Genomic DNA, 27,858 nt, shown 5'->3' on the forward strand with positions numbered 1-27,858 from the left:
TAAACAATGAAATGTTTTAATAAATATATGTGATAAATGATTACAAAAAATCTGGAATTTTGTATTTTTCTCTGGCATTGTTTCTTCGGGGATACAAAGCCATATACTATTGTCTTGTTCAAATTGTGTTGTTTATCTGGGAGTGGATCATTACTTTGTACAATACCACTATATTACTTTAATGTACAGTCATGGGACATAATTATTCCTCACTATTGTTTTTTCCCTATATATTCCATGTATTTTTTTCCCATTTTTCTTTGAATTTTCCTGATCTCATCTATTGATGGAATTCAACCAAATTTGGCATACTAATAGAAAATAGTCTTTATTCTCAGCTAGTAATATTTGTATAATTATCTGTTACCTATTTTTTGAGAAAACAGCGTTTTGTTTGAAAGCAAAAATTTTTTTTGCCATTTTGGTAAGAACAAAGAAGGAAATGACGTCATAAATATTAAGCGGTGCACCAAAATAATAATATTTTAAAAATGAAGCACCTGAAAATTTTGTAAATATTATCAGCTAAAAGTGTTGACAATTCTGTATAAGTATACCAAATTTGGTGAAAATCTATCAATAAATGAGATCAGGAAAATTCAAAGAAAAAAAAAGTGAAAATACATAGAATACAAATACATATGTAGCAAAAAAGACAATACATGTAGTTACAAATACTTATGTCCCACGACTGTAGCTTGTTACGTTAGTAAAACATAAAATCATTATGCACATGAATGTAGCAATAAGTCAGTAAATATAACATCAATTGTCTTGGTCCTATATTATCTTTCAAAATTTATTAATTATTTGTTTTATTTTCATTTTAAGATGCTCCATCACTGACAAATGGTATTTTTTCTGTTTCACACTAAAGAGCAGACAGATTTGTATTTAGATATGTAGATGCTTTACACCATTACCACCATTGAAAAGTTTGAGCTTCAAGATTAAAATATCAAAGATAATTAATCGTGTCCCGAAAAAAAAATCCTTGGCACTTTAACCTATATGGAATAAAGCACTGATTGCGCATGTACTAAAAGCAAAATTGATTATAATATTTTTTGTGTTAATTAGATATACATATACACGATTTAACACAAATTATTGCTTAAATGATGAGTATCGTGTAAGCTCTGTCAGCAGTGGAGCATCTTTAATATATACTAAGCAGCTGAACATGTTTATACAATTCTATTGCAAAATACAAATGTTTGAAAGTAAACAAATTGCATGAACTTAAAAAAATAAATGCATTTCTGTAGGCTACGCACCTACTGCCAAAAGATAATATATTGTAACAAAAAATATTTACTAAACCAACAAAATATAAAGAAATAATTATTAATGTTGTATTATGAAATGATTTCTTGTATGAATATGGACACAAAAATATGTTCATATCAACCAGGGTTAAAATGACAAGATAATCAAAGGGCAATAGCTCCGTATAAGATGTCAGGAAATACATTCTAATATAAGACCCTTTATGTGGATATGAAGAATAGGGATATTCTACCTGAGGGTTACAATATGTTATAAAAAACCCAGGCTTACTGAAATGTTGAAATTGTACAGAGAAAATAGTAACTTTGTTGATGTTGTGAAGTCCATCCTCGATACTCCAGGGCTTCCGATCACTTACATTCCCCTGTAGAGATCGTAAGTGATCGGAAGCCCTGGAGTATCGAGGATGTGTGAAGTCATGATACTGTATTTCATGGGTAGCTACGTAATACAGCCTCAGGTGACACGAGTGTATTGCCAAAGACCATCCAGTATAATAGAGAAAAATTAATGTATTCGCTGCAATTAGCACTCAGGGCACTTCAAAAAATTACTTTATTTGTGAACCAAAATGTAAGTTGTGAGCGAAAAAAGTCGTCCATATTTTAACACTTTCTGTACTCATGAAACATTAATCTGCTACAGTAAGAATACATATGCCTTTTATCCTTTGAGACCCATTATCATTCACATGTAAAAGACTCATGTTCATGTAATATGGCTTCTAATGCTGGTGTTGAAAGCATGAAATGTTGTAAAATATCATTAAATCCATGTATTTATACAACTTCAACTCCTTCTTCAGAAATAGGAAGAGGCGCTAATTACAGCAAATATAGTACAAATGTATTGATAATTAATTATGCTAAAATATCAATGTCACACAAAGATATTGCAACGTTGGAGGCCTACTTACTTTGCCAAACAAAAATATGAAGTGTCTTAAAAACAATAAAAATACCCGAATACCCAACCAAATGCAGGATTCCCTAAGTAAACTATGTTAACAATGAACAGTTGCTGTTTTGCCATCAGGAGTAGTGAAAATCAACTGACGCACAGTAATTAGGACGGCGGGAAACATAAAAGGACCTGCGTTATGAAAATTAACATTAAATTTATTTAAATAAAATTGTTAAAGGGACAATTCGGTCTAAAAGTACATTAAAACTTGCACATATTTCTGAAACAAACCACTTCTTATGGAAATTAGATTAGCTGGGTTTACTTTGATATGCCAGAAAAGCCCACTGTAGTCAATTGTATGTGAAATGATCAATCGCCATTACACATAGCCTTGTATTCCGAACCTTGACCCATGCCTGTGTAATAACGATGTTTTTGTCTAGAACTACTCAAAACGCTCATACAGTTGTGTTAACATTATTAGATGCATGTTCTTGTCTAAAAATAAATTTCATCAACTCCTCAGCGGTTATGTATTGCATTTGTTTAATGTGCGTGACTTTGACTCCGATAAGGGTACAGCGTTCATGTTGTACCTGCTTAATCATATTGATCAACGATTTGGAATTACAATGGTATTAATCAAAATACTTAACAATGTTGTGGAATTTGTCGCTATTTCTTGTCATATGTTTCATAAGGAATGTAGAACAATACCTTTATGTCATATTTTGCTTCGTGGTTATGTAACGAATTAGCCTCACTGAATTGTCCCTTTAAAAAAGGTGATAGTAAGTGTAGTATTAACGGTAAGTTAATAACATTTGTGACTCTATAAAATTATCAATTTCATTTTACATTCCCATTTTGAAAATTAAAAGCTGTTACGGAAAGGTAGTGGCCCTTTAACTTGTAAGAACATATAATCTTATGTGATTGATACCTTAGAAACTGTAATGAGTAAGTGACAAATGTCTCAATCATTATATTATGGCTAGTCATTAAGTGATTCTCAATTTCTTCTTTACAAAAAATAATAAATACTAGTTTTATAAATACTAATCTAACTTAAAAATAAAATCTAACTAATTCAACAGCAATCAAGATTTCAAGACTATAAAATGATCAATTTGTGAAGTTAAGACATTTCATTTGGAAAAAAACCAACAACTTTGCACCACACTGTAAGTAAATATAATTTTTGTGATATCAGAAGGGAACAGATGCTACACCGCCGACAAAAGGTGATTTTAGGATCAGATGAATGTGTCTTTATAATGTGTCTTGAAGATAAAGTTAGTAATACTATCACAATTAAACATGATACAGATCACATCTTTTCACAAAACAATTAGAATTACAAATTTAACAAACACAAGAAACAAATAATTTTTTTTTTAGTTAGTGAAATGAATACAGGCAGAAATCAAACATTGTTATGTACAATTCTCTAAACCTAAATAAGGCACATGTTATACATGTAGAACTATGTGAAATTATTTACAATAAGATAAGTATTAATTTTCTTTATCAAAAGTGGTTTGAATTCATTGAGCCTTTTCATTATCAACTCTTAAATACCTCACTAGACTTCCTTTTTCCATTTTAGTTGAAAGGGAAAGTGTAACACATTAAAATTACGACAGCTGATCACTCACACTAAACAACTATGGGATGTCAGCAATGCATACAGTATAAAGATGGTGTATATTGTTGATAACATCACTAATTTGACACATACTGATTAACCAACGATGAAGACTCAATTGATTATGATTGAGACAACTGAAATTTTATCCTTTCCTTTAAAAGATAAAAAGAAAATAATTATTCATGGGTCGAAATCCTAATGAAATATTTAGCGAAATTCCATCCTTTTCTTTAAAAGATGGAAGTAAATTAATCTTCAATGGGTCTAAATCCTAAAGAAATATTTAGCGAAATTCCATCCTTTTCTTTAAAAGATAAGAAGGAAAATAATCATGGATGGTTCTAAATCCTAAGGAAATATCTAGCTAGTCAGCGCTCAGCAAGGCTCATGCTGATGAGTTAAAATCGTTTTGTTGGGGTTCAGATATGACTATTTACATAATAGACCCATGTAAGAAAGATTCTCATTCATTTCTTTGTATAGATGAATTGCAAAATTATGAAATACTGATACTATTAAACAAAGAACATACTATAGCTATAGATATCTTTAGCTAAATTGAGAACCGGGCCCAGCACCATAAAACTTTCTCAGACAGATTTTTTACTCAAGTCTATGTTAAATCATAGACTTGAGTAAAAAATCTGTCTGAGAATAGTTTTATGGTGCCGGGCCCAGAAAGAAATTGTTACTTTCCCTGAGACCAAGACATGAAAAGTGATAAAATGTTCAATGTTTTTGGAAAGGATTTTTATAGGCTTTGTCTGTTGTCCAATCCATTGGTTAATTACTTATAATCATTTTATGATTTGTATTATAATTATGTTTATATTTCTTGTATTATCAATAAAATATTTTCAAATGAAATGAATATTAAATAACCTCAAACATTTGTGTCCTATCATATCCAGTTTTATGATTTAATTTGTAAAACTATTAATTAATAATTAATTTCTGTCTTACACATGCATCTAACAACCACACAACATTATTTTCAGTCACTGTCTTAATTTCTATGTAACATTCTATTTCCTCTTGAGGAAAGGATTTATTGTCAAGTCATTTCTTGATGTGCTCAAATTACGTCAAAAATATGTGATGCTAAGCTCACAAAGGGACAATGTAACAACGCAAACCTATCAACAAGAGAAGACAACTCTGTAATTTACAAAATTAAGAATAATATCATAGTGATAATAAATCACATTCAAAACATAAATCACACTCTCAAACATTAACAGTACGGGGGTGTAGATTCCAGATACCCAAACGACATGCGGAAAGTACAATTTACCGTCGATAAGGCCCACCTTCTGGTGATTATGACATCACAAAAATCATGTCAAATGATGACTTTACATTCACCAGAAGGTGGGATTAATCGATGGTAAATAGTGCTTTACCCATGTTGTTTTGGGATCTCAAGTTACCCCCATATCGAACATGGTCCCCAAAAATTTAACCTAGAATCAAACAAAAAGAGGTTCATCAAGGGCAAGAGCTTATCGAAGGTACGTCTGCTGCCTCTATCATCCCCTAATGCTAAGATCAATTGAATAACTTATTCTGAAACCTAATCAGTATACACAGTTTTAGTTTTTACATTACCAGTATATTTATCTTTAAACATTCTGTAACAAGTTACTAAAAAATTTTGTTTCTTCAAAATCCGTAAGGTGGGTATTCATTCCAAAGCAACCTCCAGATCAGTCACATGACCATTACACCATCTCTGCCTTTACATCCAGAAGGGGTGTTTTGTGTTCCACCAGGAGAGCTCCGTCAGATTTCTCAGCTGACATCTGGCTGCCATTTTCAACATGTTCAAGCATCGGTGTTTTCCTGTACAAACTGAAAGATAAAGATTCAACATTACATTCCAGGATTTAACAAAGGAACATCAGCTAAGAAATCATAACACTTTTATCTTCTGGTTGCTTTTTCGAAAGATCTTTCTCAATCCTCATCATGAATTGATTTTTGGTTTTTTTCACAAGACAGCTATGGGTTTTCTTTTTTTTTAAACTTGGTTGATTGTTTTCCCTGAATGGTCAGTTTATAATGCTTATGAGCTGACAAAGATACTTCAAGCTGACCGGGATATTTTAGAAGGATCTATTATTTATTCCATTTTTTTTTTTTTTTTTTTTTTTTTTTGAAAAAGAAGAAGAAGAGATGAAATTGAGAAAGCAAGCATCTTTACATTGTATTTTTATCAAAACTTCTTGCCAGTGAATTTGAAATTGACAATTAATAATTCTCACAAAGATATCTTATTTCAAAACAAAAACGCTTTACAATGTGATCCCGAAAATTCTATCACATAATGAATAAATCCCATGAACAACCACACCTTTATTATAATGTTTCTGTTGTTCAGTCACAATCTGAATACATTAGTACACTGTGCAAATATCTGTGAGGGTGAGTATATGTATATACACAAGTGAGTATAAAAGTGAAGTTGTATACCGAGTACCACTCTGAAGATTATTTTTTAGAATATCAAGTGTGCAAATTATAAGGTGAAAAATAAAAGTAGAAAAATTACATGCATTCTCCATTCTTATAAAATGTAAACTTCTCACCGACAGTGACTTACCTGGATAGTACTTTACAATATAAGTATCATATTGGACCCAATAAGTGCCAAGCTGGTATTAGTAAAAAAAATAGAAGGGGAGCTTGACAGATCCAAATTTGGACTAAACTTTCATAAAATAATTGCAAAAAAACTTATGAAATAAAATAGCAAAACCTATATGGTTTTCATATTTTCACTCAGAGTTAAAGTCAAGGTAATTGAAATTGAAACCTCCAAAAAGGGTTAGGGCATTTATTGGGTCAAATACGTTATATAAACAACCTTTAAATGCACCCAAAACCTCTACCAAAGAAAAGTAAAAAAAAAAATCTTTGCAGAAATTCACATTTCTGATTCTATGATTCTTGATACAATGCACCATTTTAGGCAAATTATATACCTGCAGGTCTGCAAAGTGATGATCTGTTTTGGAGGTTTGGAAATTTTATCTTGATTTACATAAAAATTTGTTTTGAGTTATATACCTTTCAATACTACTGAAAGTTTAAGATTTTATCAACATTTAAGATGACAATAGAAATTGGACAGACATAAAGAGTTTAGAATTACCCCAGATAGGTGTAGAGGATCAAGCCAAGAATACATCCTTTGTTTCTCTTACTTTTGTCATACTGAAAAATAGTAACAATAAAGGCTATATATGGTAATGGGGTCAAAGGTCAAAGAGAACCAGGATGTTTCTCTGTGAAAATTCCATCGGAGATACATTATGTAGTTGACACAGTGGCATTTAGAATAAGGTGATATAATTATTAAAATTCTTAATACATAAAGCTAAATGTGACAAGTTTAAAGCAGATTACATGTGCATGTTTATTTGATTATGACTTTCAAGTGGAAATATCCTTTCACAAAATGTTTTTACCAATATATATCTGGATCTTTTATAATAGCAAAGTAACTCATATCTAATCAATATTGAATAGTAGAAAGAAATTATAAAGTCTTAGAATTGTGTTTTAAATTTTTTTTTTTTTTTTTTTTGTCTTAATCAACCCTTTTGACCCCATTCCTCAGGCCCCAGGGGATTCGTGAAAACATTTGTACAATTTTGAATTCCTATTCCATAAGGATAACTAATACCAGCCTGATTTGGTCAAATTCCGACCATTGGCTTTCAAGAATAAGTTGATTTTGTAAATTAGCAGAAGATGGACACCGGATGCCACGTTAGCCATATTAAGCTCAGCTTGGTCCTTTGGACCAAATAAACCAACATAAACAAAGGAAATAAAGTCAAAAGAACATCGAAAACACAGTGCAATCAGCAAACCGTGTATATATCTAACCGTGATATAATTTTTACCCAAGTACCGTATTCCACCCAATATGCGCCCAGGGTATTTAAAAATTGAAAAAAAAGAAAAGGTGCATCATAAAACAAATTATTGCAAATCTATACAGTTTTGATTGTTTTGGTCTTATGCCCGTGCAATTAAAATGAGGCCTCAAAAAGGGGAGAAGTGCTTATAGGGACATGGACACTTATTGGGTCGAATACGTTAAATAGTTATGCATAATACCATGTATGGTACACAATGGTTATACAATACAGTACAATAATGTTACTAAATTCTAATTCCACGTAAGTATATTGTATCTATGTTAATAGTTCATATATGTGTCTATATAAACCAGAGATCCCAGAAGCATATTGGTACCCATCAAAATGCGATATGCATCTGATGATAGTAGGCTAATTATTACATAAGTACATAACATAAGTACACCAGTGGCTACTGTAATACAGCTTTCTTCCGCGAGCGATTCATTTTCGCTACCAGTAATTTTGCGATCAAGGTAAATTTGCGAAAGTTTTTCTCTGCGAAATCATATTTTAGACCATTCTTGCAAAAAAAACCAAAAGATATATCAATTCAATTTTAAATCCGTGAAACTTCATCTCAATTTTGAAACAGAAATCACGATATTTAAGAGCGGCGAAAGAAAGTTGGTTTACAGTAGCTAGTAAGATCATCTGATAAAGTGAACATGGAATAGAAGCAAAATCATCCTTCATCCTTGATGGTCATCATCAGAAAGTTTTCCTACAAACTGACTTTCTTTGGCCACACATATCAGCCCTAGGGGCTAGTAAAATGTAACTACACACAACCCAGTTTGATAAAATCCTACGAAAATAAGCCAAAAAAAATATTTTACTTATTCTATGATTATAGAAATTTGAGATATCAGATTCCAAACCATTTTTGATAAAATTTTATCATTATGAAATTTAAGTACCCTGATGTCAATGTGAGATGAAAACTACAACTGAGATTTTATGTAAACTGACATCTTAAGCAATAACTTTGAACGAAATCTGTAGTATTCACTTGTTCAATAAAGTATATTACAAATAAGGATCATGTTTTTAAGAGGGCTCCGTATCCATTAGGATCCTCCTGACGACCAGAAGATGAATCACAACACACATGAACTTATAGCAGGACGTTGGTTCTTAAGAATTTCTCCTTCTGGAGTTTTTCTTTTTGTTCACCTAAAATATTACAAATAAGTAATAATGTCATCACCTCCTCAGTGTTAACAGGAGATACCAGCAACAGAAATTTACCTTTTTGGTAATGAAGGGCCTGATTAGGATCCTTCCACCTCAAGATTTTAATGCAGTAGCTATATTTAGACCCAGAATAATCACCACAAGCAGAAAGACCTCTATATTGGGATCACTTTTAATTTGAGTGATCGTTAATTAATTAAAAGTCAATTTCAGAAAGTTATCTCCCTCATTACACTATAATTCTATTTTTCTCTTCAGATAACAAAGATGATAGTGTTTTTGATTGATGATTATGATGATTGATAATGATGAAAATGACAATGACAAAAATGATGACAAAGATGACACCCTGCCAATGACAACGATAATGAAGATAAGGATAATAATAATGATGATGTCGATAATGATGATGACATTTGTGCTGCTGATGATAACCATCCTGAAGATGATGATGATGATGATGACATTTTGTGAAATGACGGTGATGTTAACAAAACGGATTACAATAACAATGATGACGGTGACAATAGTGTAAGGTGGTGATGAAAATGAAGATGATATAAATGACTTTTTTTGTATGATGAAGTTGAAGTCAAAATTTTGCTTGTTGTAACTTGATCATAATTTTTGACATGTTATGAGACGAAGCTAACTTGTGAGAAGATGATCATGTGTAAGATGACGATGAAAAATGATTTTTTTTTTTAATGAAAGTGATGGATATTTATTTTGTGAGGAGAAGAATTGGATAGATGAGAGTGATAAAACATGAGCGATGATAATTTAAGACGATGACAGTGATATTTTGTGAGATGATGGTAATGTGAAGATGATGATAAAGATATTTTGTGCGATGACGCTGATATGAAGGTGATGTATTCCAGATGATGATAATATTCTGCGTGACGACAGTAACTGACCTGTATAGCCATTGCTGACAGACTGTGGCTAATAATAGAAACACTACACAGCACTCGAATATCGTCTTCATTGGTAGGGCCTGTAACAAACCATTGAGTTTCGTGATAATTCTAATGAATCTACAGATAAAATTTCGACAAAGCTACAGTATAAGGTCAAGATATAAAGTTCCTACAATTTCAACATAAAGCTACAAATCCTAAGTTAAGGTCAAAATAAATTTCTTTCCAATTCAACAAATGTTACATTTTAATACTAATTTTACATATTAAATTGAATGTACTTTTTTTACAATCACAATTCTGGAGAAGAGTAACCATGGGTCAAAAGATTTTGGCGAACATTTTACATTTTCAATAAATAAATATTACCGGTTCTACCAAATAAAATATTTTAAGGATTTTACCTGTAGGAGTATTACCACAACTATGAAGTTCAGCGGAATTCGGAAAAAGTTCATTATAGTTGCTCTAGCTAAAATAGAAGTACAGATGATTATTAGTTCTATATAATGAATCATGAAAAAGAATATTCCATATGATCTAAGCTTCTTTGTTTGTTGGATTAATTAACGTCCTATTAACAGCCAGGGTCGTGTAAGGACAGCCACCCATGCATGGGGTGTGTTGCGTGTATGAAGTGCGGGTGTGTGTTTTGGGAGACTGCGGTATATATTAATGTTTTCTTGTAAAGTGGAAGAATTGCCCGATCTAAGCATCAATTACTCATAGGTGAGGTTTTCCATGTTCTCTAAATAAATTTTCCTTTTTTCAATCTGATTAACACATATATCCTTCTTTGTTAACATTATTTTGTTTTAAATTAATATAAAGGTCTATATAGATACTCACTTGCTTCTGGTACATATTTTCCTCTCATTTGACCTAACGAGGGCCAGAATATTCCTACACATGTCTCAAATACCAAAAATCCTATAAATACAAATAGCTGGTTCTGAAAAGAGAAGAAATGACAAAACTATAAATGCCTGCTAGCTATATACGTTTAAGGTTTGCTTCAAGCTGCCATTCAAAATATTACATTAATCAAATATCAAGAAAGTATTTTTTTATCCAACTTACCCCTTTAAAAATAATTGGTGTAGATAATGAAATAGCTGCAATAAATAGTACAAATCTGAAAGAAACAAAAAAAGTATAGTTTAATAAGTCATTTCCTCAACAAATTTTTCAATTAAATTAATTCAGTTTCCTCAACATATTTCTAAATTAAATTAATTCTGTCAGTGTATGCAAAAGGGGCAGGTCAACCTGGTTTGTAATTTGAAGCTATTTATACAGTCTCTGTCACTCAGCTGATGGACTAGGCTTCTTTGGCTCAGTTGGTATAGAGCTGCATTTTTTCACACCTGGGTTTGATTCCAGGTCGGGGCACTCGACAGGAATGTGTTTATTCTTCTGTACATTCTTCTACATATAAATTTGTGGATTTATTATAAACAAACACACTATCTTATCACACCAGCAACAGACTTAGTATCAGGCCCTTTAAGAAAACATTCTTTTAAAATAAAAAGAGAAATATATTCTTGCAGCTCAAGCTCCTAGATAAACACTAATAATTCCTATCAGTGGTTATTTCAGTATCTTACCTCATAAAAGACTCTACATTGGTATAATTAGACAGGACTTTAAACAAAGATGATCCGATCATGATGGACACCTGTAAGTAGAAATGTCACTTAAATACATGTATTCCCTCTTTGCATATTACAGAGTTAGCTCCCTTGTGGGTAGGTATGGATTGTTACGCGTTATTTTGTGAACGAAATTCACACTGTTTTCTCCAAAAAGTATGACGTTACGCTCGCAAACACATGACATCACAATCAATACCTACCCGCAAAGACAGATAACTCTGTAATATGCAAATATGGAATATGAAATATGCAAGAAAGATTCGAGTTTGAATTTGAATTTGAATTGAACTTGAAATACAATGTATGCTTTTCATATGAATTCCAGCTCAGAACAACTATCAGAAAAAAACATGAAGTCCAGCACCTGTGACAATTAGATATATATATCATATATCTTCAATGTTTAATTGACAGGAATTTTAAAAAGATAATGAATAAGAAGATTTTTGAAATCATAAGTAGACCTAGGTATCATTATATAAATTTGTACACTGTAAAAATTCTATTTTGAGTGGTTTTTGTGCTAAAATAAAATTGTACCAATGTTTAAATGTATTTTCTACATTAGCATAGCATTTATTACCAGTACTTTATTAAACATTTGTAAATGACATGTTCAATTATTTTTACTGAATTTGTGGAGATTTTCCTTACCATAAATCCAGCAAATATATGTCCATGAGGAATACTGTTATCACCAGAGGACAATAGATGCCTGACTGTTCCTGAGGCGGGCTCATGTACTTCTGGTGTCAAGGCGGGGGTCCACTCTAGTACAAATATATACATGGATCCTTCAAACAAGGACTGGATCAGGCCTAGACACAGGATTTTGTGATCTGGAATATAAAATACAAGACATGATTAGGTCTAGACACAGGATCTTGTGATCTGGAACATAAAATACAAGACATGATTAGGTCTAGACACAGGATCTTGTGATTTAGATTATGAAATATACAAATTAATCCGGCCTATACACAGGATCTTGTGATCTGGAACATAAAATAATGATTTATTTAGGCCTAGATGCAGGATCTTGTGATCTAGAATAAAAAATACAAAACTTAATTAGGACTAGACACAGGATCTTGTGATCTGGAATATAAAATAGACAACTTCATTAGGCATAGACACAGGATCTTGTGATCTGGAACATAACATACACATTTTAATTAAGTCTAGACACAGGATCCTCTGATCTGGAACATAAAATACACAACTTCATTAGGCTCAGACACAGAATCTTGTGATCTGGAACATAAGATACACATTTTAATTCAGTCTAGACACAGGATCTTGTGATCTGGAACATAAGATACACATTTTAATTCAGTCTAGACACAGAATCTTGTGATCTGGAACATAAGATACACATTTTAATTCAGTCTAGACACAGGATCTTGTGATCTGGAACATAAAATACAAGACATACTAGACAGTCTAGATGTATAACTCACCTGTCCGTATGGACTTGAAGGCGTTACTGAAGCTGGCTGAGATGTCGCTGGTTTTATCACCAAAGTTTTCAGACCAGGTGAAAATGATGATCACAGTCATTATCGTGAGGACGGTAAGAGATACATCAAAAGGAGCTCTGTAAATTTCACAGTGAAACAACTGTAAGATACATCAAAAGGAGCTGTGAAACATTTCACAGTGAAACAACAGTAAGATATACAACAAAAGGAGCTCTGTACCATTTCACAGCGAAACACTGGTAAGATCTAGACACATGGTGTTTAAGTGAAATGCTTCATTTCTTCCTTTACTTAGTATGTGGGAGAAAAATATTCATATTGGTCCGAGGGTTAGACATTTATGAATTACCCCAGGGGTTGGGCTTTCTTTGTGATACCCCTGAGGTAGGGAAGGATTTTAATAATCTATACTGTACCATGTTCCCTGTGTAAGGTTTAAAGACATCTGACACTCACACAAATCCAAATCTGTCTGCAAAGAACTGAGCAATCAGTCCAGCAAAGATGGCGACCAAGGAGTTCCCTAGTACTGCATGACTGAATACGTTTCCAAGGGAGTCTTGATTGAAGCCACGCTGTAAATACAAAAAAAAAGGTTCTAAATAAATATAATTTATAACTAACTAATAAGAAAAAGAACATAATTTTTCACTTGTGTCTCCAAATAGACATAAAATTTGCAGCTTTTCCTGTCATATCCGTTTATTTTCATGTTACACAATACATGTATGATTACTTTCTAAGTTGTCACAAAATGTTCAGCAATAACTCTGTGATCTTGACCTTTATCCCCACTTAATTAAATTTTACTGATTGGTAATTTTTGAAAATTATTTCTGAAATTTTTTTTGAACAATTGGAATATATATATATTAGTTAAGAGCATCAAAACTGCAAATTTTCCGCTAGATTACATCAATGTATTCAGATTAGCAGGCATTTTGAATGTGATCAGACTGAAAGATTAAACAGCAGATCTAAGATGAATGGGGAATCAATGTTAAATTTTGAAATAAATTCTTCTTTGCCTATATGTCTTCATCCATTTCTTCTATTTATCACTTACTTTGTGGTGTTCATAAACCATCCATGACTCGAATGCACTGTACAGGATAGAGGTAGCCACGCCACCTAATAGTCTCCCCACCATCAGGATTTGGAAGTTGTTAAAGTGCTACAAAATACAGCAGAAAACGTAGAGTGAGTAAATCCAATAAACATGTATTTTATTATGACTGAGCAATGCGGTATTTGCATATTACAGGTTTATCTGTCCTTGTGTGTAGGTAAAGATTATCACGTCATTATTCCTTGAGCAACATGTCACATTTTTCAATGAAACAAGAGGCCCAGAGGGCCTGTATCGCTCACCTGGTTTTTTGTTAGTAATTATCAGAAGACTCGACAATTAGAACAAGAGGCCCAGAGGGCCTGTATCGCTCACCTGGTTTGTAATGCCAAATAATTTTCTGAATACAGGTTCATTGTTTCTTTTCTAAAGGAATTTTAATATTAACCTCTAAATCCCCTATTGGGCCCCCCCTCCTGCCCCCTGGGGGTCAGAGCCAAAATTTATACAAGTTCTGTTCCCCTTCCACAAAGGATGTTTCTGGCCAAATTTGGTTACAATCCATGCAGAACTCTATGAGAAGTAGCAATTTAAAGGATTGACCTCTATTTCCCCTATTGGGGCCCACCTCTCCTACCCCCAGGGGATCAGAGCCAAAATTTATACAAGTTCTGTTCCCCTTCCACAAAGGATGTTTCTGGCCAAATTTGGTTACAATCCATGCAGAACTCTATGAGAAGTAGCAATTTAAAGGATTGACCTCTATTTCCCCTATTGGGGCCCACCTCTCCTACCCCCAGGGGATCAGAGCCAAAATTTATACAAGTTCTGTTCCCCTTCCACAAAGGATGTTTCTGGCCAAATTTGGTTACAATCCATGCAGAACTCTATGAGAAGTAGCGATTTAAAGGATTTACCTATATTTCCCCTATTGGGCCCCGCCCCTCCTGCCCCCGGGGTGTCAGAGCCAAAATTTATACAAGTTCTGTTCCTCTTTCCCCAAGGATGTTTGTGGCCAAATTTGGTTACAATCCATGCAGAACGCTAGGACAAGTAGCGATTGATAGAATTTACCTCTATTTCCCCTATTGGGCCCCGCCCCTCCTGCCCCCTGAGGGTCAGAGCCAAAGTTCTGTTCTCCTACCCCCAAGGATGTTTGTGGCCAAATTTAGTTACAATCCATACAAAACTCTAGGACAATTAAGTAGCAATTTATAGAATTTACCTATAATTCCCCTATTGGGCCCCGCCCCTCCTGCCCCGGGGACCAGAGCCAAAATTTATACAAACTCAGTTCTTATTCTCCCAAGGATATTTCTGGCCAAATTTGGTTACATTCCATGCAGAACTCTATGACTAGTAGCGAATTAAAGGATTTACCTCTATTTCCCCTATTGGACCCCACCCCTCCAGCCCCGGGGGGCCAGAGCCAAAATTTATACAAGTTCTGTTCCCCTTCCCCCAAGGATGTTTCTGGCCAAATTTGGTTACAATCCATGCAGAACTCTACGACTAGTAGCAATTTATAGGATTTACCTCTATTTCCCCTATTGGGCCCCGCCCCTCCTGCCCCGGGGGGGTGAGAGCCAAAATTTATACAAGTTCTGTTCCCCTTCCCCCAAGGATGTTTGTGGCCAAATTTAGTTACAATCCATGTAGAACTCTATGACTAGTAGCGATTTAAAGGATTTACCTCTATTTCCACTATTGGGCCCCGCCCCTCCTGCCCCCGGGGGATCAGAGCCAAAATTTATACAAGTTCTGTTCCCCTTCCCCAAAGGATGTTTGTGGCCAAATTTGGTTACATTCCATTTAGAACTCTATGACTAGTAGCGATTTAAAGGATTTACCTCTATTTCCCCTATTGGGCCCCGCCCCTCCTGCCCCCGGGGGGTCAGAGCCAAAATTTATACAAGTTCTGTTCCCCTTCCCCCAAGGATATTTGTGGCCAAATTTGGTTACAATCCATGTAGAACTCTATGACAAGTAGCGATTTAAAGAATTTACCTCTATTTCCCCTATTGGGCCCCGCCCCTCCTGCCCCCGGGGGGGTCAGAGCCAAAATTTATACAAGTTCTGTTCCCCTTCCCCCAAGGATGTTTGTTGCAAAATTTAGTTACAATCCATGTAGAACTCTATGACTAGTAGCGATTTAAAGGATTTACCTCTATTTCCCCTATTGGGCCCCGCCCCTCCTGCCCCCGGGGGGGTCAGAGCCAAAATTTATACAAGTTCTGTTCCCCTTCCCCCAAGGATGTTTGTGGCCAAATTTGGTTACAATCCATGTAGAACTCTATGACTAGTAGCGATTTAAAGGATTTACCTCTATTTCCCCTATTGGGCCCCGCCCCTCCTGCCCCCAGGGGGTCCAGAGCCAAAATTTATACAAGTTCTGTTCCCCTTCCCCCAAGGATGTTTGTGGCCAAATTTTATTACATTCCATTCAGATCTCTATGACAAGTAGCGATTTAAAGGATTTACCTATATTTCCCCTATTGGGCCCGGCCCCTCCTGCCCCCGGGGTGACAGAGCCAAAATTTATACAAGTTCTGTTCCCCTTCCCCCAAGGATGTTTGTGGCCAAATTTGGTTACAATCCATGTAGAACTCTATGACAAGTAGCGATTTAAAGGATTTACCTATATTTCCCCTATTGGGCCCCGCCCCTCCTGCCCCCGGGGTGTCAGAGCCAAAATTTATACAAGTTCTGTTCCCCCTCCCCCAAGGATGTTTGTGGCCAAATTTGGTTACAATCCATGCAGAACTCTATGACTAGTAGCGATTTAAAGGAAATGTTGACGGACAGACGGACGGACGACGGACGACGGACGGACGGACGACGGACGGACGACGGACGGACGACGGACGACGGACGCCGCGCCATGACATAAGCTCACCGGCCCTTCGGGCCAGGTGAGCTGTCACATTTTTCAATGAAAAAAACGTAAATTTTGCTCATAAAATAATGACGATACAATAAATACCTACCCACAAGGGGGATAACTCTATAATTTGCAAAGACAGATTACATGTGTATTTGATTTCCTCAATTATCCTCAAATGTATCCCTTCCATATATAAACTTTTTTGTGTATGATTTACTTTAGCAAATTTCACAATCAAAGTAAATTTGCGAAAGTTTGTCTCAGCATATTAGTATCTACCTCTTCAGAGTTCAGTTATTAATGAACCGTGACTTACCTTGGTTATGCAGGCTCCTCCATACAGAATTCCATACAGGATACAGTTGGCACGGCGACCGCTGTAAAACAAAACACATCAGTGTACTTATCATTGAAAAATCACATCTATTCATAATCCCTAACTTTACTGTGAAGTTTCATTGAAAATGGTCTAGTAGTTAAGGAAGAGTTGTCCATTTTTGTTCATCTTGAAATTTCAAATGGTAATCATAGCAACCAAATGACATGTCTTCAAAACTGTAACTGTTTTATTTGTCATCCTTTAAAACCCTACACGGCAATTTTCAGCTTTATCGGGCCATCAGAAGCCTCATTTATGTTTCCATGGTAACCATTATTAAAACATGCATGCCAATTTGATATGTCAAATCATGTGTATCCACATACTACATCTCTTGACCAAATTTAAATGGATTCAATAGCTAATGAGTTATTGATAATTTGACAAAATCTCTGTTTAGTGACCTATGATTTAAAACATGTACACTTTTACATTCTGTACCTCTAAATATGGTTATCAATATTACCAAGAAGTTTTCAAGAGCTTAGGAGGAGCTATTTGGACAAGAATTGTGGACAATAGACAGACTCCCCCCCCCCCTTCCACCCTCTCCAATTTTGTTGCGGAGGAGGTGTACAATAAGCTCATGCTTATAAAATTTACACAACTAAAAATAAGTATTTACACATGTACTTACTACTTGTCTGCAATGGATCCTACAATGGTACCAAATATCATACTGGAGCCAAATCCCGCGACAAACAGTACCTCAATATCGTGAGCGGACATGCCATAGCTGTCGTAGAGGGCGTAGACATGTGGGCCCTGGAGCCAGTCACCAGCTACAACCAATAAAATAAAGAGCAGGTATAACATTGTGTGACAAAAGCATCAAACCTCCACTTCAGTATGTGTTAAGATACTTGCACAAAAAAACCAGGGTTTTTGTACCATCCCTATATTCATCAATAGTCGATAACATAATTTACCTATATCCTTCTAGCACTTCTTGCAATATTACATTAACTAACTTCAATTATCAAAATATTTGAAGGCATTCCTCCAATTCTTTTAATGCAAATTAATCATCAAATTCAACTCTTAATTACTCAACTGGTATTTGATGTTTAAATGGTTCTAAATAATTAACAATTTCATCCTTTGTATCGTGCTTGTAAACATAAATAATGGTAATAAGACATTGGTCTCTCAGTAGACACGAATATCTTCAAGCTTGTGGAAAAAACCGGCTTGTCAGTACTCAGGAAGACTTCTGTTTATGAGCCTAATGTAGGATTACCAAACCCTTAGTCACATACCTTATAAGACTCTTTCACACGTGGATATGAATGATAGGGATATTCTACCCAAGGGTCACAATATGTAGGTATAAATATAGTGATTCCATGGGTAGAAAATCTCTGTTCTTCATATGAACATATAATTGAGTATTCTTGTCTCATACCTCAACATTTTTATTATAATTTCACAAGTATAATATCCTGCCATTTTGAAAGCTGCACTAAACAAGAGGCCCAAGGGCCTTAACAGTCATCTGACTACCTTGGCAATAACCGTATAGGAAATTAATTAGATATGGTGTCATGGTTAAAAAATCAAAATACTTGGTCGGGACCATGTAAGGATCATTTCATGCAAATTTCAGCCGAACTACATGGGTAGAACTTTAGAAGAAGTACAAAATGTGTTTTCAAGATGGGGGCTATGGTGGCCATCTTGGTTTTTGGATCAACCTGACAAATAACACTTTTTTGGGACAATGTCAGTATCATTTCAGGCAAGTTCCTGCAAAATCACACTGGTAGAACTTAAGACCAAGTTCAAAATATATTTTGAAAATGGCAGGGGTGGTGGCCATCTTGGAGTTTGGATCAACATAAAATATATCAAGAGGCCCAGAGGGCCTGTATCGCTCACCTGGTTTGTAATGCCTAGTAATGTTCTGAATACAGGTTCACTGTTTCTTTTCTGAAGAAATTTGAATATTTACCTCTAATTTACCTATTGGGACCCACTCTTTCTGCTCCGTGGGGTCAGAGCCAAACTTTATACGAATTCTGTTAACCCCAAGGATGTTTCTGGGCCAAAATTTGGTTAAAATCCAAGCAGAACTATATGACTAATAGCGATTTATAGGATTTACCGCTATTTCCCATATTGGTCCCTGCCCCTCCTGCCCCCGGGTGTCAGAGCCAAAATTTATACAAACTATATTTCCCTTCCCCCAAGGATGTTTCTGGCCAAATTTGGTTAAAATCTATGCACAACTCAAAGACAAGTAGCGATTCATAGGATTTACCTCTATTTCCCCTATTGGGCCCCGCCCCTCCTGCCCCCGGGGGGTCAGAGTCAAAATTTATACAAGTTCTGTTCCCCTTCCCCCATGGATGTTTCTGGCCAAATTTGGTTACAAGCCATGCAGAACTCTAGGACAAGTAGCGATTTATAGGATTCACCTCTATTTCCCCTATTGGGCCCCGCCCCTCCTGCCCCCAGGGGGTCAGAGTCAAAATTTATACAAGTTCTGTTCCCCTTCCCCCATGGATATTTCTGGCCAAATTTGGTTACAAGCCATGCAGAACTCTAGGACAAGTAGCGATTTATAGGATTCACCTCTATTTCCCCTATTGGGCCCTGCCCCTCCTGCCCCCGGGGGGTCAGAGTAAAAATTTTATACAAGTTCTGTTCCCCTTCCCCTAAGGATGTTTGTGGCTAAATTTGGTTAAAATTCATGCAGAACTCTAGGACAAGTAGCGATTTATAGGATTCATCTCTATTTCCCCTATTGGGCCCCGCCCCTTCTGCCCCCGGGGGGTCAGAGCCAAAATTCATACAAGTTCTGTTCCCCTTTCCCCAAGGATGTTTGTGGCCAAATTTGGTTACAATCCATGCAGAACTCAATGACTAGTACCGATTTAAAGGAAATATTGACAGAAAGACGGACGGACTGACGGACGAGGGACGACGGACGCCGCTCCATGACATGAATATAAGCTCAACACTTGGTTGGGACCATGTCAGGATCATTTCATGCAAGTGTCAGCTAAATCACACTGGCAGAACTTGAGAAGAAGTTCAAAATTCAAGATTTTAGAATATTTGACCCCCGTGACCTTGATACAGTAGTTGACCTTGACCTTGACAGTTTTCATAAATTATCTCAGCATGCTACTGGCTAAATATGAATACCCTGGGCCTTTCAGCTAGTTTGAAGAAGTCATTCAAAGAATTTAGCCTATTTGACCACTGTGACCTTGAAATTAAGTCAAGGTTATTCATTTTCACACACATTATTAGGCCTTCATCCCCGCATCGCTAACATGCTAAATATGAGTAAACTTGGCCTTTACGGTTATTGAGAAGAAGTAGTTCAAAGATTTTAGCCTATTAAACCCCTGTGACCTTAAAAGTAGGTCAAGGTAAATCATTTCACAACTTTAATAGCCCTTCATCCTAGCATCCACAGGCTAAATATGAGTACTCTGGGCCTAACGGTTCTTGAGAAGTCATTCAAAGATATTAGGCTATTTGACCCCTTGTGACCTTGAAAGAAGGTCTAGGTCATTCATTTTCACAACCTTGATGGCCCTTCATCCCAGCATGCCACAAACCAAATATGAGTACTCTGGGCCTTAAGGTTATTAAGAAAAAGAAGATGTTCAAAGATTTTAGCCTATTTGACTCCTGTGACCTTGAGAGAAGGTCAAGGTCATTCATTTTCACAACTCTGATAGCCCTTTTTTCCCGCATACTACAGGCCAAATATGAGTACTCTGAGCCTTATGGTTATTGAGAAGAAGTGCTTCAAATGTTTGAGCCTATTTGACCCCTGTGACCTTGAAAGTGCAGGTTAAGGTCATTCATGTTCCCAACTTTAGTAGCCCTTCATCCCAGCATGCCACAGGCCAAATATAAGTAATCTGAGCCCTACTGTTATTGAGAAGAAGTAGATTGAATAAAAAGTTTACGCACGGCACACGACGGCGAACGGTGCATGATGACTATAAGTTATCCTGACCCTTCGGGTCAGCTAAACTAAAAATTCTAAAAAGCCACAACAGCAATTCAATTTTCCAAAATTATGAAAATTATGTTATTTATTTTTAATGAAAATTCTGCTGTTTGCCTTTAAAATAAAACTAGAATGTTTCCTGGAAATTAAGCTCAAATTTTACTGAGAAAACAGCAATGTTGTGACATCACACAATGATGTGTGGGATGGTTAGCCATACATAATACAATCTCAGATGACAAGAATGTTTTGCATTGTACCATAGGTATGGGAGAATTTATTTCTATCCCTATCAGGATTGAAGTATATTAATATTACTAGACCTCTGACTGAACACTAGTTTGACACACCCTAAATCACATGTTATGTAGTATAGCCATCATGGAAATACTGTACCAGCTTAACGCCATATGGTTCAATATGTACAATGTATATATATTACCATCTATAGGTCAGGATAACTAGAATTTAAAACCATACAGAAAAAGAAGTTTAATGAAACCTATACATGGTCTGCCCGCATAAATCAATAAATCAAGTTAATTCAGGAGATCAATATTGCACTGGTAGAACATCTTTGTGTGATCTGTATACAGAATAAAACTTCAATCAGACTTTAACACTTCCCTGTTGTACATGTCCTGTCACCCAGCTACTTATTTCTGGGGTTGATATATTGCATGTGATAGTTATCTACACTGTAATATAATACAAAAGGTTTCAAGAGTTTCTTTTCATATTTAACACCCATGAATGCTATAACGGTCACGTGACTACCCTGGCAATAGGCGTAAGGGAATTTAAATAGTTATTGCATCATGATTAAAAAATCAAAATTCCTTTGGTTGGACCATGTAAGGAATCATATTCATGCAAATTTCAGCCAAATACATGGGTGAGAACTTTAAAGAAGTACAAAATGTGTATTTCAAGATAGGGTGCTATGGTGGCCATCTCGGGTTTTGGAATCAACCTGACAAATAACAACACTCTTTTGGGACAATGTCAGTATCGCATTTTCAGGCATGTTTCAGGCAAAATCACATTGGTAGAACTTAAGACCAGTTCAAAATATATTTTTGAAGATGGCGGGGTGTGGTGGCCATCTTGGAGTTTGGATCAACATAAGATATAACAACACCTGGTTGGGACCATGTCAGGATCATTTCATGCAAGTGTCAGCTAAATCACACTGGCAGAACTTAAGACCAAGTTCAAAATTCAAAATTTTAAAATATTTGACCCCTGTGACCTTGATACAGTAGTTGACCTTGACCTTGACAGTTTTCATAACTTATCTCAGTATGCTACTGGCTAAATATGAATACCCTGGGCCTTTCTGCTAGTTTGAAGAAGTCATTCAAAGAATTTAGCCTATTTGACCACTGTGACCTTAACATTAAGTCAAGGTTATTCATTTTCACACCATTATTAATCCTTCATCCCCATGCTACAGGCTAAATATGAGTATACTGGGCCTAACAGTTATTGAGAAGAAGTGCTTCAAAGATTTCAGCCTATTTGACCCCTGTGACCTTAAAATTAGGTCAAGGTCAATCATTTTCACAACTTTAATAGCCCTTCATCCTAGCATGTCATAGGTTAAATATGAGTATTCTGAGCCTTATGGTTATTGAGATAAGGTCGTTTAAAGATTTTAGCCTATTTGACCCCTGTGACCTTATTAGTAGGTCAAGGTCAATCATTTTCACAACTTTAATAGCCCTTCATCCTAGCATGTCACAGGCTAAATATGAGTACTCTGAGCCTTGCGGTTATTGAGAAGAGGTCGTTCAAAGATTTTAGCCTATTTGACCCCTGTGACCTTGAAATAAGGTCTAGGTCATTCATTTTCACACCCTTGGTAGCCCTTCATCCCAGCATGCCACAAATCAAATATGAGTACTCTGCGCCTTAAGGTTATTAAGAAGAAATTGTTCAAAGATTTTAGCCTATTTGACTCCTGTGACCTTGAGAGAAGGTCAATGTCATTAATTTTCACAGCTCTGATAGCCCTTTTTTCCCGCATACTACAGGCCAAATATGAGTACTCTGAGCCTTATGGTTATTGAGAAGAAGTGCTTCAAATGTTTGAGCCTATATGACCCCTGTGACCTTGAAAGTGCAGGTTAAGGTCATTCATTTTCCCAACTTTAGTAGCCCTTCATCTAGCATGCCACAGGCCAAATATAAGTACTCTGAGCCCTACTGTTATTGAGAAGAAGTAGATTGAATGAAAAGTTTACGCACGACACACGACGGCAAACGGTACATGATGACTATAGGTTATCCTGACCCTTCGGGTCAACTGACCTAAAATTCTGAAAAGCCACAACAGCACTTCAATTTTCCAAAATTATGAAAATTATGTTATCTATTTTTTAATGAAAATTCTGCTGTTTGCCTTTAAAATAAAACTAGAATGTTTCCTGGAAATTAAGCTCAAATTTTACTGAGAAAACAGCGATGTTGTGACATCACACAATGATGTGTGGGATGGGTAGCCATACATAATACAATCTCAGATGACAAGACTGTGTTGCATTGTACCATAGGTATGGAGAATTTATTTCTATCCCTATCAGGCTTGAAGTATATTAATATTACTAGACCTCTGACTGAACACTAGTTTGACACACCCTAAATCACATGTTATGTAGTATAGCCATCATGGAAATACTGTACCAGCTTAACGCCATATGGTTCAATATGTACAATGTATATATATTACTATCTATAGGTCAGGATAACTAGAATTTTAAAACCATACAGAAAAAGAAGTCTAATGAAACCTATACATGGACTGCCCGCATAAATCAATAAATCAAGTTAATTCAGGAGATCAATATTGCACTGGTAGAACATCTTTGTGTGATCTGTATACAGAATAAAACTTCTATCAGACTTTAACACTTCCCTGTTGTACATGTCCTGTCACCCAGCTACTTATTTCTGGGGTTGATATATTGATATGATAGTTACTGTACTGGAATTAATCAAAAGTTTTCAAGAGTTTCTTTTCATATTTTAACCCCATGAATGTTTATGTAGTGGAATATGGGATTGGTTCAATCATCAATCATCCGTGACCAGGTAGCTCAAAGTCAGTAGAGCATTTGTCTAATGTTGGGAGGTCCCGGTTCGAATCCTGGTTTGGCCACTACATTTTCTCTGCTTCAGAAATGTTAAAATATTGGCAAGCTTGCAATTTTCAACCCCTGTTTCAAGCACTGAGAGTATTTATTTTATACCAATTAATGAGCTAAGCTAATTAAACTAACCAAGACCATGCAGACTTATATACAGGAAGTGCAGGTATATTTGATACTCTCGGGGCGTATGTCATCCATCAACGTTTCTTCCACCTGGTTGATAGCTATCTAGTACTGTGTACATATTATGTATTTAATATCTTAATGCTGAATGACAAAGTATAAGGAATCTGTATTTGTATGCGGGCCTACATCTCTTATAGACCTTGACTATGTGATTATATTACCATACTTGACATAATCTTCAATTAAGGGTGCAGGGAGCAGGTAATTGGCCATGGGCCGGCCGTCATTATCAATAATTCATTTTTCTACATTTTATGAAACAGGTAAACTTGTACACAAAATCATGTAGCTATATAACCTACATGAGTCAATAGTTTCACAACAGCATGTTTTTGTGGTGTCAGTTAGTACCTAACGAGAACAGAGTGAAAATTAGGACAGAAAAGCGGTTTAAGATAGAACATTTTCCCTTAATCTCAACCAGGAACTTTATACAAGAGACATCTGGCTGGCCCACAGGGCATGCTCACCTGGTTAAGTAAATATCACAAAAAGGCATACGATTTCAATACCCCGTCCAATAGCATAGGGGTGCTAAAAGTCAGATACGAGTGCAGAATTTTGGCACCGCCCTTGAGGCTCCCAGGGGGTAAACCAACAATCTGAACAATTTCTAACCTCAATCTCATAAGCATGTCTACATATACAAGTCAGATATGAATAGCATGCATATTTATTTTCACTCAAGAAGTCATCTATATGAATTATACTGTCAAATTGACTCCTTGGTTCTTGCTTCTGGGGGCCCCTTGGTGGTCAAACAGCATCAATTCTTTACAGATATGACTAGTTACATACTTCTACAATATAATCTACCTAATAAAAATGTTATGATTGTTGTCGGGGTTTGCAAGGTTTTATACCATCAAGTCTCCATATCCTTTTTAAGAAAATAAAATAAAAAGGTTTCACTTTTTTGACAGTCCATAACCCTTATTTCATCTAAGATTTAGGACTCTGGCATTGGTTATGGACTACGTACATAGGCCAGCATAAACACATACTTTACTAACTAAAAGTAACAATAAATCTGTTTTTCATAGTGAAAAAATAACATTTGTCAGCGGTGGAGCATCATTTATTTAAGCTATACATTCGTTTTTGTTATCATGATGTCATGATGTATATTACACCCCTCATGATTATATGTATATACAACAAAAAACACTTCGTATAAATGTAGGACAGAACTACTGTAGCTATTGAATTGAAGCACTTCATAATCATCTACTTATAAGGTACACCTCAGCTAACAGTTAATTTGTTGTAAGCACTACAAGCTTAAAATATAATTGTAGAATAATGACAACATGTACCTGTCGGTCATACAGACATACTTATCAGTGTAACGTTATGAGTATGTTATAAATAGAGTATATGTAAATCAAAAAAATTCTACTGGTCTAGAAAAAATTTGTTAATTTCATAAACATGTGTACCAGTTAATGAAACTTGAAAATTTCTAAGACAAGATTAAGTTACAATTGGAGTACAATTCCAAGTATTGCATGTGGTCAGGTTTAATATAAAGAAACTGGAAAATAAATCAATTGATACAAAAAGGTTCAACTTCATGAACAAATGACTGAGAAAGAATATATAACATGATACTATTAAAGAAGTGGGTGCTACCCCTTTCATAATTGGAATGGGCTTTCAGAAAAACTATTGGGTTCTTTTCCATTTTCTAAGCTAAAAAGGAAATGGGGACGGCTTCACACTGCAAAGTTGCACACCCTGACTGAGTGGTAGTTTCTGCTCCTGCTTAGCATTCAGTATAAAAGGAGTAGGACATATGTATTTACGACTTGTTTGCTCGTTGTCAGTACATGTGACTGGGTGGGATGTGCTGTCCTGTGTCTCTCAGTCTGCGACATTAACTTTTTCAAATTCTAACAAAAGGAAGCATCCGGACTGAAATAATCGCATAAAGAATGCACTCAAATTGTGTTGAAAATGCAAAAGACCACTGCAGTATGTTATAATGATTTTAAATTTGGCAACTAATCCAATGAAGCAACTAATCCAATTGGACTAGTTCATTATAACTAGCACTAGTTCCATACATTATTCTCCAGCTAAAATACATGTCGTGCAAAAGTTCAAATCTCATTGTGCTGATAACGAGAATTAAAACATGCCTGCCAGCATGGCGGTGTGAGAATCTTCCCGCGAAATATGGTTTCAAAGTCCAAGGAGTACTCTAATGTATTGGAATCTATATGCTCACACACATCATGTTATGGTTAGTAGTTTGTGTGTTTGTTTGATTATTTTAACATCCAATTAACAGCCAGGGTCATGTAAGGACTGCCTCCCATGTTGTATGCAGTGTGTGTGAAGTGCGAGGAGCGTGTTTTGGGAGACTGTGGTAAGATAAAAAGGGAAAGAGTCACACTTACATTGTAACCATAAATACAGACATTCATACAACCTAATAGATAATCATACATAAGGACGTTTAACTTAGAAAAACAAACCAATCAAAAGCTTATCTAATACTAAATGTATTTTTGACATAAGAGTTAGACCTATAAATCTATTTACTAGAATCTAGGCTTAAACAATAACAACCGGCGTCTTTTATTAATTCTGTAAGATATTGGAACTCGAAATATTCCAGTAGGAGATCATTCATTTTTCAAACAGACAGCTTTACTTAATATTTTAATGTTGCAATACTGTCGCTGAATTGGGTTGAAAATTTCAAACAAAAAAATAAACATGCAAGAATTAACTTGATTGCTGAGTGCACTCACCCATGGCTAACATGTAAACCACAAGGTAGATTCTCTGGAACTGCTTGAAGCTGGCATCTCCCACAGAGGGCAGAGAAGTACGCGTATAAACAAAGAGAATTATACATAATATACTCAATATAGCAAATCCTGATATAAATATGTTCATCATATTTTTCTTAACACATCGACTTCTTCAAGCTGTCATCGGCAAAATAAACGGTATCCCGGAAGTCGTCCGATGTAAGGGAGATAACTGCGATTTCAAACCACAAAGCCAGTTCCATAGATAGGTCTAATTAGGTGGATTATTTTCAATATTTTTTGCCAAAACCCGCCGCCATGGTTTCTCCTTCAAGTAAAGCTACGCTATTTCCGGTCAAGACACGCACTTCCTGGAGGAGCCCCAGAATTTGTAATCTCTAACCCCGTCCTATTGTAT

At 35.5% G+C, this 27,858-nt stretch overlaps 1 protein-coding gene across 2 annotated transcripts; it reads right to left on the bottom strand.

The window, feature by feature from the left end:
* On the bottom strand, window positions 1-27,657 carry LOC138304872 (molybdate-anion transporter-like). 2 transcript variants are annotated; one of them, XM_069245223.1, is made up of 14 exons: window positions 27,438-27,657; window positions 18,005-18,149; window positions 17,305-17,365; window positions 14,102-14,209; window positions 13,492-13,610; window positions 13,015-13,151; window positions 12,209-12,393; window positions 11,507-11,577; window positions 10,977-11,031; window positions 10,746-10,848; window positions 10,301-10,368; window positions 9,894-9,973; window positions 7,002-7,063; window positions 5,559-5,698 (listed from the first exon to the last, which is right to left on the bottom strand). In XM_069245223.1, exons 1-13 carry the CDS (start codon window positions 27,586-27,588, stop codon window positions 7,021-7,023), a joined length of 1,326 nt encoding a protein of 441 aa, XP_069101324.1. In that variant the 5' UTR covers window positions 27,589-27,657; the 3' UTR covers window positions 5,559-5,698; window positions 7,002-7,020. The 2 variants fall into 2 exon arrangements, with proteins under 2 accessions (XP_069101323.1, XP_069101324.1); XM_069245222.1 differs by lacking the exon at window positions 7,002-7,063 and having other exon boundaries at window positions 1-5,698.
* Between the last annotated feature and the right edge of the window lie 201 nt (window positions 27,658-27,858).

The sequence above is a fragment of the Argopecten irradians genome, chromosome 12 (assembly GCF_041381155.1).
Source record: "Argopecten irradians isolate NY chromosome 12, Ai_NY, whole genome shotgun sequence".
In the NCBI taxonomy this organism is placed as follows: domain Eukaryota; kingdom Metazoa; phylum Mollusca; class Bivalvia; order Pectinida; family Pectinidae; genus Argopecten; species Argopecten irradians.

Coding starts and splice junctions, on each gene's coding strand:
- LOC138304872 (XM_069245222.1), bottom strand. CDS start 27,588: ATGATGAACATATTTATATCAGGATTTGCTATATTGAGTATATTATGT. Junction 11,032..11,506: donor AATGTAGAGTCTTTTATGAG/GTAAGATACTGA, acceptor TGTTTCTTTCAG/ATTTGTACTATTTATTGCAG. Junction 10,369..10,745: donor AAAATATGTACCAGAAGCAA/GTGAGTATCTAT, acceptor CTTCTATTTTAG/CTAGAGCAACTATAATGAAC.